This window comes from Condylura cristata, unplaced genomic scaffold, assembly GCF_000260355.1.
Source record: "Condylura cristata isolate star-nosed mole 26May11 unplaced genomic scaffold, ConCri1.0 scaffold00005, whole genome shotgun sequence".
Taxonomy (NCBI): Eukaryota; Metazoa; Chordata; class Mammalia; order Eulipotyphla; family Talpidae; genus Condylura; species Condylura cristata.
Genome location: NW_004567106.1, coordinates 11,297,272 through 11,310,754, shown reverse-complemented (window position 1 = coordinate 11,310,754; position 13,483 = coordinate 11,297,272). Strand labels below are relative to the sequence as shown.

General features: G+C 39.1%; 1 protein-coding gene across 17 annotated transcripts in view; it reads right to left on the bottom strand.

The window, feature by feature from the left end:
* DYNC1I1 (dynein, cytoplasmic 1, intermediate chain 1) overlaps nt 1-13,483 on the bottom strand; it is a 312,504-nt gene that overhangs the window by 269,948 nt on the left and 29,073 nt on the right. For all 17 annotated transcript variants that reach the window (XM_004676705.2, XM_012720843.1, XM_004676707.1 and 14 more), the window contains one exon: nt 5,886-6,002. In XM_004676705.2, the coding sequence (XP_004676762.1) occupies nt 5,886-5,993 (108 nt within the window). In that variant the 5' untranslated portion in view covers nt 5,994-6,002. The remainder of the gene's footprint in view (nt 1-5,885; nt 6,003-13,483) is intronic.

Here is a 13,483-nt window from a genome sequence, read left to right as displayed (position 1 = left end):
TATTATCAGACCCACTTTCCTCCCCAGGACAAGTTGGGCACCATATCAGGCACATCCACCCCTTTAGAGTTACAGAGGCCATTTAAAGCCAGGATGCATCACTGGCATTGTGGCATCGAAAGCAGAAAGATTTTGCAACTTTTGACTTTCTCCCAGATGGTAACCTACACACCGACTATAAGCTAAATGCATTTTGGCACACAAAGCTCAGCTCAACACTTTTGCTTATTAACCCTGGACTCAAAATTTAAAAATTGTGAAGCCTCTACATTGTTAGAGAGTAGACTGCCATATTACGGGGGCAACTAAGGGCTGCTGAAACTGCTTGTGGATATTAGATAGCCTCACATTAATCCAGGTTCTGAAATGTAGTACAAGCTCTATTAGTGAAGCCCTTAAATTTCACACTATTGGGCCCTCCCTGGTGGCACAGCAAATTATAGCACAGCACTAAGAAGCTAAAGCCACTTTCGCATGAGTTCAATCCCCACCCTGGAGGTGACCCACATGGCACAGCAGACCTCTCCTGACCTGCCTGCTGCTCCTCTCAGCAGTGTACTTCAATGATCTGCCTGTTCTGCTCCCCACTCTGTCTGGTGAATCCTCTCACCACCCCTGCACCTCAGTTCTATATGCACAAATAAATAAATCTTAAAACACACACACACACAATTTTCCAGTGTTAACATCTGAACTACAGGAGCAAGTTCAAAGTTTATACATACGAAAGAAGTAAAGACAGAACTAAGATGAGAAAAGGGATGTAGCAGAGTGAGTTTCTCAGTCAACATTCACTTTTGTCAAAGTTAAGAGGAAGATGGTAGTGGGTGGTATGGTGGCGGGACCTGAAGGGGGCAATTCTATATACTTCTAAACCATGTACAGGGTTATAAACCCAGATCATTTAAATAATAAAAGGAAGGGTAGACAGGAATGAAAATAGAAGAAAAAAGGATCACCAAGGCAGCTGCTGAAATACAAATTAAAATGCTTCAAGAAGCTGAGTTCATCTTAGGAATTCAATCTGAACCTTGGGGTTATACATTATATGTGGCGACTTCTACCAACCATACCCCGTCAGAGAGTCTTTTTACAAAAGCACTGTTAGAAGGAATCATTTTGATTTTCACTCGCCCAATTCTCACAATAGTCATTTCTATATCCTAGCAACAACACATCTTTAACTTCCTTCACCCTTTCAGCAAAAAAATGTGAAGGACAGCAAAGTACATGGTGATGAAACTGAGTGCTCAGATAAAAAAATGAACAGAAAAAGATCTTCCTAATAATTTCTTTGTAAATAATCTTAGGACATACTACCTAGAAAGTTTTCATTACATATGTTCCATGCAGAAAGAAAATCTTTTTTTAGATTTATTCCAATTTTAATCATTAAGCAGTCAAGAAACATACCAGAGGGTAAATTACAGGTCCACATAGATAACCATTCACTGTGCAAGTGTAAGAGATTTAAATGTCACTCTCACAATACAAGTTGCAGCTACAAATCATTAGCTACCTTTCATCTTCTAAATTTTTAATGAAACAGGCAATATAATCACATATCAGTAAGGAAAATGGATATCTAGATATAGCAGAAGCTTAGGAAAACACTTAACATTGACCATGAAAAATGCAAAATGAGATAACTGAGGTTTATTGGAAACAAAGACAGTCCCTGTTTTTTGATCACCTGTTACAATTAACACCATAAATTGAACAAAGTGCTCTTACCCACAACAGCTATAAAAGCGTCCCATCAGGAAACTTGATTTTCCCCATATTAATCCTATAGAGTTTTATTATAATTTAATGACTCAGTAAGGAGTAATTTCACAGTACTAGTAAGTAAAAACATGCTAGGTGTCTTCCCCAGCGAGGGATATTTCTATTTATGAAGAACAATCATCTCCGAGATCCAGAAGGATATTCAGAAAAATAAAATTTGTCAGTTGAGAATTGTCAGTCACTTTTCCAAAGACAGTTTCATGGTTATTAGAGAAACTGGCGAGGACAGGCCAGGAAACCTCTGGCCACCCCAGCTCACAGCTACTTGGCAGAAAGCCAAGGACAGGACCAAACTTCACGGTGGCCTCCAGTAAGAACCACTCACTGCACTGAGGCCAGTTTTTCATGAAATCAGGTCTGCATCTTAAATGGTAGCCACGATATTTATTTTAAAATCAGGTTTCATTCAAAATACCACAACCAAGAAAGCAATTACATCCAAAGGAGCAGAGAGCGGTAATTTTATACACGTAAGGAGTTTTCTGGATTCTGTGGAGACAATCAAACCGGGTGGTCCTAATTCGCACCAGTTTTCTGTCATGGCAAAAATAGTCACTCAGATCAGCATTTAGAATATTAGTTCCTTTTTTATTCTAAACTTATTTGTTTTATTTGAAATTTAAGTCTAAGTAAAGTTTACAAAAATCAAACCTATAATATTGAAGCTGAGTTTAACTTTCTACAAACAAAAAACTAGGGGGAAAAAAATCTTAAACTAGGCATTAATGACAGTGCCTAGGATCCCACAGACTCGGCATCTGAAGATTCTAAGGAATTTGTAGAAAAGATTTCCAGATGCCTAGACAGGCTGTAATCAGCATCACAAACCTGCCTTGACTAGTTCCCGTGTCCTCTTATTCATTCATTCTGTAATCCAGGATTAAAGTCCTACTAGGTGATCTGTGCTAGCTATTGTTTAAAAAGACAAGTGAAGTGGCAAACAGAATGATCTGTGCTAACTGTAAGGTCAAGGAGAGTGTAGGTCAAGGAGAGTGTAGGTCAAGGAGAGTGTAGGCCAAGGAGAGTGTAGGGCAAGGAGAGTGTAGGTCAAGGAGAGTGTAGGTCAAGGAGAGTGTAGAAGGCTAACCCAGTCACAAGAACAGAAAGATAGCACAGAGGACTTCTTATAGGAAGTGATATTTGAGAAACTGTAAGACATCTAGTTAACAGCCAGGCAAAGGAAAGTTGATGAAGAAGGTGAAATGAACAAGAGCAAGATAATATTTGCAAACTCCCAGTCAATAGCTGAATCAGGCTGGGATGTAGATATTAGGGAGAAAAGCAATAGAGTGCGAAGAGAATACTATGTCTGCACAGAACCTAGTGAGCATTTTAAGTTGGGGAAGGAGATGGTGAAAGCACATTTTTGATTTGAACAACTGGTTAGAAGAGGGGGCTCTTGAGACGGAGATAAAGTAAGAGAGCCCTCAAGCTTAGACCTCTGGGGCCCACTTTCCTCTACTGATACAAGGGTATCAGAATAGATTATCTCCACAGTTTTTGTTTGTTTGCTTGTTTTAGCAATAGAATGCAATAGTCCCAGAAAATTAGGGAACTTGAGTTCTAAGGCCCTCTGAAAATGGGGTATTTTGGGAAAATGGCTTCATCAGCAGGGACCCTGACAAATCTGAGCAGCTGGTCTGTGGGGTCCCATTCTCCTACTCTGGAAGCCCGTCTCAGGGCCAGGGCAACTTGTATCTTACTGAGCAGTTCCTCTATATCTTTTCATGCCTCTACAGTGTCTTCCTGGTTCCTCACAGAACTCCCTACAAAGGCACAAATCTGTCCCATTTTACAGAAAGCAAACAGGTTCAAAAGATCATCTATTCATACAAGGTCACTGCCAGTCACATTCAGCTCTAAAGCCTTTATACATAACCAGTGAATCCACAGTCTTCTGTGCCTTACAGCACCAGTTTCCGAACAAACCAAGTCATCCCAGTATACAAATAGTGCTGAGACTGAACCACTGGAGAAGATGGGTTCGCAGAAGGTCCGGATGTAAAGATGATATAGACCAGTGAGGCCCTGTCATTTGGTCTTCTGAATCAGGAACTTCGAGAAGGTAAAATAGAACACTGCATTGTCACCGGAGCAGGTCAGGACGTCACAGTTTAGACTACTAGGTCAGCGTAGAAATAAGAAAATGAAGACTGTGGGATTTTAACTGCAGAACTAAGTAGAAGGTCTAGAGTAAGTAGGGTCTAGGTGCTACACACCCCACCATCTGCTGTCCCAAATCCCCCAGGGTTCTGTTTGCAGTGTAACCAAGTCACACCGCCATCAGCAAGGCTGCTTGGTATAGCTTGTTCTTTTTGTTTAAAGGGTGGTCATTTTGATCAGTGTTGTTTGCCTGTAATTTCCCCCCAAATGTGTAAAATGACAAAGATGAAGCAGACAGTATAATTTAGAACCAGAATTCCCATATCACATCACATTTTGCAGTAATTCTATGAAATTCAAGTTGGATATTAGAATGTCAGTTTTAAAGGAAACGGGTTATTAGTAAAGGATAACAGGTGCTTTAAAACTACAGTAAGTGTTGACATTTGAAGGAAAGAAAGCATAATAACTTAATGCTTTTCTTGGCTTGGCATGGAAATGAATGGCCATTTCTTGTCAATTCTCACCTCTACTTCAAGCAAAGACTACATATGTAACAGCAAAGATCTCCCAGAGGAAAGCATTATGAACACGGCCAAGGACAAATAAACTATAACATCAATCAAAGTGTAAAGATACAGAGAGCCAGAGATGCCAAGGCTACAGTGGAGCTGTAATTATGTTTTACTTTGTGGAAAATAATTGTCTGTTACCTTGATGCCTAGCCTTATAATCTGAAACAACACTTATTTGGTTTGTAAGGCATCAAAATACCTTCATTTTTTCCTTAAAGAAACACCGAGTTTCTCCCTGGTGGTGCAACAGGTTAGGACACAGCACTGCAAGTGAGCCAATAGCCACTTCAGTGTAAGTTCAGTCCCCACCCCAAAGGTGATCCACATGATCCAGCAGACCTCTCCTAACCCCACCATTGCACTCCTCAGCAGTGTACTTCATCAATTTGCCTGTTCTGCACCCCACTCTGTCTGTGGTGAAGCCTCTTATTGCCCCTGCACCTCTGGCTTGTACCCCAGTTTTGTATGCATAAATAAATAAATCTTTGTAAGAAAAAGAAACAGGGAGCAGGGAAGCAGGTCTGGCTTCTAGACACACTCCTGTATCACACAATACAAAGTTTCCATCCTAGAAGATAATTCAAAATTATCTTTTGGCATCTGGTTTTTGTACAAGATGTGAGATATTTTTACACTGCCAAAATGAATTGGAAAACTACAAATAAATTATTTGTTGGCTACAGATTGTAGAAGAAAGCATGATATGACAGCAAGGCACTGAGTTGGGAAGAGTCTGGCAGGGGAGACGCTATATTTCACGACTGGGTTTCTGCTGCATGGCTGACATGAAGAGAGGTCTCAATGGAAGGCCTCCAAATTTATTCTAGTTTTAACATCTCATATTTCTTCTAGGTCTATGGATTAGAAGCTACTGAGTACAGTACTCCCTTGCCCCTTGCTCACCCCAGTGGAGGGAAATGCAGCTTGACCAGATCTGCGCTTCTTAATTGCCCTGAAAAATGCAAAATGTATATGACATAGATCCATTTACATTATTTTCCATTTCCTTACAATATGTCAGGGTGACGGTTAAAAAAAAAAAAAACTTTCTGAAAACTAATACTAAGCACCAACTATATCCAAGATACCACTGAGAGCCCCATGGTATGAATGGCTACTCCCATATTTAGGATGGGAAATTGAGAGACAGGAAAACTAAGGAATTTCTAACAAAAGAGATAATCGCAGCCACTGTGAGGATGTTATTCAAATCTAGGTTGAATCTTGAGTCTGGGGTCCTCAGGATAAAATATTCTATTCCCCTGTAGGTGGCCCCTGGTCAGAATACAGCAGAGGAGAGTCACCAAGGTTGCAGATATCTACTCATTTTATTCTGGCATCCAAAAAGGATTCTTGGTGCCCAGCCCCTCAGAACCAAGTGATTTTCTTTCCCCCAACAATTCAGCACCTAATATTTACCTCTTTCTTTTTTCTCTCTTCTTCCTTCCGTTTCTTCTCTTCTCTTATCTGTGCTAAACGCTGTTTTTTGCGCTCTAGTTCAGCTTTTAAGTCACTTTTGTCAGACATGTTGGTTTCCTTGGAGAAAAAGAAAAATAGTGAATATATAAAAATCACCTTTTTGTATTATCATCATAAAAAGCATTCAAAAGGAAATCTAGCTTGAAAATGTGGCTTTTATGGCAATAACAGGCTGTGTTACTTAACCTATGTGTTAGAAAAAAATTAAGTTAAAGCTGGTTTCTTTCTACATAAAATCTTTTATGTATATGCAAATATTTGAAAATAAACATTTTAGTATATTCTGGTCTGAAGAATAATAACTTATTTTAGAAAAAGCAACACATTTTCTGTACAAGTGTCTTAACAAATAAAAATAAATAAAAGCACCAGCATCATGACTTCCAATTTAGACAATAATGGACCAATTCTTCCCACACTAAGAAAACAGGCTGTCACAAACCCTTAGAGACATGCTCTGTTCAAATTTCAATGGACTCAATAAACATTCCTCCACTGAGCATGGATGCACACAGATTTTATCTGCCTAATATATACAACAGGGAAGACAGCCACAGAAGACCAAACATGTTAATCTTCTTTATCTGGAAAACTCCTCATGAACTGTCACAATTTCATCACTAATACAACCCTATTTCTAGAAGATTTTCATTTGCATACTAAGTACAATATTGCTTATTCTGGCACACTGTCCCTTTTAAAGGCAAAAGTTGTGGATCTATGAATTGGGAGATAACACCCATTGCAAGTTCTTGGGAAAAATCTGTGATGAGATTTGATTTTAACATTAATGGAGATGGTGTCAGAAATAACTTTAAATAAATGAACTTGGTGAAGACTCCCACTGATCACCAATTACTATAATTGCCTCTTCTATACTCCCAACTGGACACTAGCAAAAATGCAAATATTGAGAAATTAAAACCCCATCTGATCCAAATGCATAAATGAAAGGTGGGAAAGCAATTATCATTCTACATTGTGTGCATTAATTTGCATATAATTTGCATGCAATCTGATGAATGTGTACTAGATCCCAAAGTAGATAATAGAGTGAAAAAAAGCAAAGAACTGAAGAATACAAAGTAGTGAAAAATCCTCCAGCTCCTTTTAGAAAGAATAAAAGGATATGCAGTCAACCTTAGACTCTTTCAGACAAATACAGTCCCCACTGCTCACATCCCTGTTCATGGTAAATATCTGTAGCAAGTATTTCCTACAGATAATTATTTGTAGCAATCAGCAACAATAATCAGTTGTCAATCTCTGCCATTCATGAGTATTTTCATTTTTCAACAAATATTAAATCCAGGCACTCTAACACATCAGAATACAAAGATGAGCAGAACAAGTTTCTCCAAGGAGACCCAACAACTCTGTGGGCCTGTGGTATGGTTGAAGATGTTTCTGAGACAACGGCTTATAGAAGACTGAGCTCTAGGTACTTGCCACTCATATCAGCCATCTAGTAAGATGAGTATTTTGTGAATCTATTCATCACATTAGGAGTTTCAGCAAATCCTAAGAATGCATAGTTTATACACATGTTCATGCTCAAAGCTACTAAGCTCTTCTGAGTCCCAATGGACATATGCAGACAAACCTCACAACAAAATAGTCAGGATCTGGCAGGGAGGACCAGAGTGAGTTTTGTATATGGTGGTGTCTGAACCCGTTATCAAGTAAAGCCAAGAAGTTCAAAGGAAGGAAAGAAACAGGCATGCAAAGTTGTGTGGAAGAGAGAAATAGCAGGTTGAGTACAAGAGATGCAGATGAGCCCAACCCAAGAAACACAAACTTCAGTTGGCAAGAATGTAAAGACAACTGGTGGAGATTTAGGAAAACAGAATTGCCCTTGGTGGAATGAAAAATGTGACATCATAGCAGTTTTCTGAAAAGGACAATGAAAAATGAAAAATGAAATTCATATGAGCCTATTCTCATCTTTTCCTGCAAAACAGAGTAAAAACCAGCCATAAAGCAGGTATTGTGGAAGCTGGTGACAGCATCGATCAGGATCACAGCATCTGCAGTGGGTTAGTAGCCAAATGCAGAGAGGGCAAGTAGAAAACATGGAAGAGAGAGAACACAAACGAGAAGAAAGAAGTAGCTTTTTGTGGAAGCACAATTCAACTTTGAAAGAGACAGGATGGCTGTGAAATTGGGAAGAGAAAGCAGAAAAGGAAATGAAAAACTTTCGGTGTGTCACAATTTGGATGTCAATGGAACTTGTGGGCAGCAAGAATGTGCAGATCCAATACTACAGACGCGACAAGCTGAATGGAACTCAATGTGGAACAGAATTTGAAGTCATCCACCTACAAAGTACTGTTTAAATCTGAGTCACAAATTCAGTTTTACCAGAGCCAGGCAGATAACATGAGGGAAGACAGCAGGGACGGGGGCCAGCCAGAGAGTTGACATTCTGCAGAAAGGAGGCAGAAAGAAATTGCTACAGCTCCAGCAATGGCTGACAGGGATGAATGTGGACTCGAACTCTAAGACTTCTGATTTATTGACTCAAGAGAAGACACAGAACTGACAAATGTCAAGTTGATTACAAAGACTAATTTTCGACACAATGGGCAAAATGGCAATGGACAAAAGTCTTGACAGAAGAAAATTAGAACCTAATTCCAGAAGTTGTGTGAGAAGCTGCACATATTCTTCTTCGGTGGGGTAGGGTGGGTCAATCTAACTTATGTTTTTGATATTTTCTTCCATTCAAAATGAAACATGATCAGACAAAAATCAGTTAAATAGTTGCATCATTCTAAGTTGAAATCAGTCAGTGGAAATTTCTTAGACAACTCATTCTTTCCTCCACATTAATCCTATTTTATTTACCTTTCCACAATCCATCAAGGGAACAAGCCATGTAGTAAGAACATCCTGCATATAGTGTAATTTTCTGGTGAAAGACTTCATTCACCAGTGGGGAGTGAGGTGTATTCTCAGCACATTTCTCCAAAAGGCAAATGTCTTCTTGAAATTGATAAATATATCTGACAATGCTGGTCATTTAAGTTGGTGTTACTAGTCACAGAGCCAATATTTTAAAAATAAACAACGAAAACACCAAGGGAACTTACAAAAATTTTTATTAAGTAGTGATGTTGCCTATAACACCTCACTTGTTAAAGGTAGTAGGCCCACAGTATTAGAGACAGCTACAGTCCCTTCCATTTCTTGATTTTTTGGATCTATTCCAAAATAGACACTTAGCATCAACCCCTGCAAAATACGAAATCTCAAGAGAATGCTTCATAAAGGGTTTGGAAAGTACACATTAGAGTAAATGAATGGGCCTTAACATATAGTGAAATGGCTTAAATAGCGATGTTAAATACAATGTCGGCACTGAACTACCCAGTCTTTCCTGGGGGACTTCCCTGTCTGATCCACTGAATCTCCTTGTACATCAAACTAAGCAAGTTGAGGAGCAAAGCATGGGGGAAAGGAGTTATAGAACTTCCCATGGCTAATGTAGGTCACTGCAATGGCAATTCTGAAGCTCTCAGCTTAAGAAGACTCAGAGTAACCTGCACATAAAAAGCTGATGTTTCACAGCTCAAATGCCCAAAAGTAGATGACTGGATTAAAAAGATGTGGTACATATATACAATGGAATATTACTTTGCAGCCAAAAAAAATAAACACATGTCTTTTGCAGCAACATGGATGGAGCTGGAGAAGATCATGCTTAGTGAAATAAGCCAGAAGAAAAGGAAAAATACCAGATGGTTTCACTCATAGCAGGAGTATAACGGACCAGGTGAGAAAATAATAATAACAATGAACAGCTATATACTAGAGACATTTTGTGGAGGTGGAGTGGGGAATGGGATCAAAAACAGTGGAGGGATGGAAATGCACTGGACTATGGTGATGCCACAGGGTGATTTGGTGATGGGAAGCCCATGGGGATTACAACTGAGATGAAAAAATACTCAAAATGACGTAAAAATAAACTATTATGTTAATAACTAAGGGGGAAAGGCTGATGGTCATTTACAAACAGAAAAGGGGTCAAGTAGCTAGACCTATCTTTGGGCTTTATGTCTATTTCCTGCCTCATCAACTATTCTACCTCCACTCGCCAGCTAAGGTTTAACTGCATCCTGACTTCAGAACAATTACCTCTGATCTCACCCCAGCTTCCTCCATTCCAGGGTCAGTTAATGTACATTTGTGTCGTCATCAGTGTTCCTTCCCACAGACTCCAATATTCTGAGCTTCCTTCTTTTGTAACCTTTTTTTTTTTTTTTTGGACTAATTCATCCTTCCAAGCTTCTCCCACCTCCAAATCTTAGCTTGTGCTCTCCAGCAAATGCTCCAGCTTTACTATCACCAAGTAGACTACCATTTTGCCAGTTTTCTCTCTTTTGTCTCCCAAATTACCTCCAGTCAATAACAGGTAAACCAAAATCCAAGTGGATTAATCTATGTTTCCTGGACTCTGTACACCAACTCCTAATTCCCACAACTTCCCCCTTCCCAAGTACTGACCTCCTAGCCATGATCTCCACCTGTTCTCACTCACCTGTTAACCCCTTGCTTTACTAAAACTCACCTCCAACCATCCTCCCAAAAGTCAAACAGTTCTCATAACTTTTGCTTCAGTCCTCTCTAATCTCAGCCAGTTAACAACTGAATGAATCAATGTAAGCAAAGACCACAGAATTGTGCCTGGTAAATATGAACAATCCAAGAGTCAATGCCCTTTTGCCTGCTTCTTTTCTGCTTCCTCCTTCCACTTCTCTTTTTCTATCCTTATAATTATTAGTATTTTTCTTATCTTGCTAATTCTTTGCTCTATGACTAGTTTCACATTAATTTAAAATTGCCATGCCGCATTCACTACAGACATTTAAAAAAAAATTACAGTGAGAAATACAATAAAGATTTAACATACTACTGATTGAATAGCAACATAATCAGAGCAAAAAAAAAAAAAAAAACTGTGCCCTTAAAGGTCCAGTTCAGATGGATGAAAGGAGCTTCTCACTCTAAATGGCTTATAAATTAGAGGTTATATGGTCACAGTGGTGTAACTCAAAGAAAATAAAATTTCAAAAAAAAAATAAATCTAGTCCTTTAATAGTAGTAAAATTCTTCATTTTTTCTGTTAAACATAGGAATTATACCTGAAGCTATCCCAGATGGGCAGCTCCCCAACATACCCACCTCCCCCAGAAGATGGAGAAGAGCGCAAGAGAACAGATTTCTTCTGTAGTCAAGAATTTACTACTTCCGTTCCTTCACAGAAATGGCCCCTGGTGCCAAGTGTCCATGGAGGAAAGACGTAAGAGAGGGGACCTCTCTGGTCATGTAGGGGTTAAAGACTCAGGGCTATCAAGCTACTCAGTCACTGAGTTCAATCCTAAACCAGGGAGGTAACCCACATGGCGCAGCAAACCTCTCCTGTCTCTCTCACTGCTCCCCTCAGCCATGTAGTTCAGTAGATCCGCCTGTTCTGCTCCCTACTCTGTCTCTGGTGAATCCTCTCACTAACCGCACTTCTTGCCTACAACCCAGTTCTGGTATGAATAAAAAAACCTGAGAGAGGAAATACAAATACTGAGGAGGGAAGACAAGACAGCAGTCATGTCTGACCTCCCCAGGCTTTCCCTCTGAGCCTGGCACTTCCTTCTGGTCCCCTCACATGGCCATAAAGGAACATTTTCAGCTCTTCTTGGCACCACAGTAAGAGTGGTCACTTTCCTTTTCATTTCTATACACATTCTCATGGTACGGTGGTCCTGGTTAGGACCAAGAATCTAATAGAGGAGAAGGAAAGGGTTTAGTTCTGTTTACACAGCTGCAAGTAACAAAATCTCCTGAGGCTTAGCTTTGAACAATATAGATCTCTATTTCCTTTTGGTTGTCTACACTGGCAGAAGTTTGAGATTCCATTTCTAAAGCTGGCATATGCAAATATATTTTTCAGCTTAAGCCAGAATCCTAGGAGGTTTAAATTCATGGCCCAGCTGTTGCCAGACTCATTGAAAAAAAAAAAAATCACCTAGAAACAAGTCCTCTTTTCCTGCCTCAAAACAATTGTTCTTGTCAGTTCTTCACTATCAGCTACTGAGCTTTTCATCTGCCACTCGGTATGAGTAAGAAATATGATCTTTCACAACCTCCTTTCACCTTCCAGTCTTCTCATGAAATACAACTGCTTCTTTCCATAGGGGGAGACGCCAAGAGAAGAATCAGACCACAGTCATCAGTTCATATTTATAACAATATCTCACCATCAATAAAAACAGTGTTACAGAAATATGAGGAGGGAGTTGACTGGTGAAATATGTGAGATGATTCGCTAAATCTTTTACTGTAAATTATGGAATCAGAAATTGTAATATAGAAAGAGTAGTCAGGCCTGGAAAACTGCCTGGGATACTGTAGATAATGTTCAAACTTTTGGTCTCATCATCCCCTGGTACCTTAAAATTTAGCAGGGACCCCAACGAGCTTTGGTTTATGTGGGTTGTATCTATTCACCTTAATCATGTTGAAAATTAAATATTTTTTTTAAATTAAAGCATCAACACTTGTTACTTGTTTATTTTTTATGAATAAACAGCCAGATATGTTCATATCACCCTAGAATAGAGTTTTTGAGCAAAGGACCTGAAAGGAAAAGAAAAAACAGTCATGCTTTCCCACACAAACATGAATAGCAAGAGGGATGTGATTCTTTTGTATCTTCATACATCTCCTTAATATCTGACTTACTTGATGTACACTGCTTATAGTTTCTTCTGCAGTCAACTAAGTTATGATATCCTAATTGTGAACAAAATCTGACTTGACATAGCTATGTGGCCAAAAAAGGTAATTTTTCTAATAGACTCTTTAATTATGGATAGTTATCAATAATCCACCACAGCAAAACTGATAGTTTCTTCAAGGTGAATGGCAATGTGAACATGAAAACACATCCATCAATGAACTTTTTGTTAGATTATATTAACACTCCAGGAGTCTATTTTAAACTTTGAATAAATCTTCTACCCACAAATGTGTCATTTTTACAACATCACGCATTGGTAATTTGGAAAATACTGAATTATACAGACCTTCCAAATGTTTCCACATTCATTGCACAATATGCAAAAATTAAAGATAGGTAACATTACTGCCTATCTTCGGAAGTCTTTAGGTATTTTAAGTTTTCATGCTCATAGTGACAGATATAAGGTCAAAAACTTTCCATGTTTCCTTATGTCTTTTTCTTAAAAGACTTATGTAACAGAACTGGGGTACAGTCCAGAGGTGCAGGGGTGGTGAGGTGGTGAGAGGATTCACCAAAGACAGAGTGGGAAGCAGAACAGGCTGACAAATGAAGTGCACTGCTGGGGGGAGCAGCAAGTGTGTCAGGAGGGCAGGAGGGGTCTGTAGCATGTGGTCACCGCCAGGGTGGGGACAGGGCCCTGTTTACTTACTTACTTACTTACTTACTTACTTACTTACTTACTTACTTACTTACTTACTTACTTACTTACTTACTTACTTACTTACTTACTTACTTA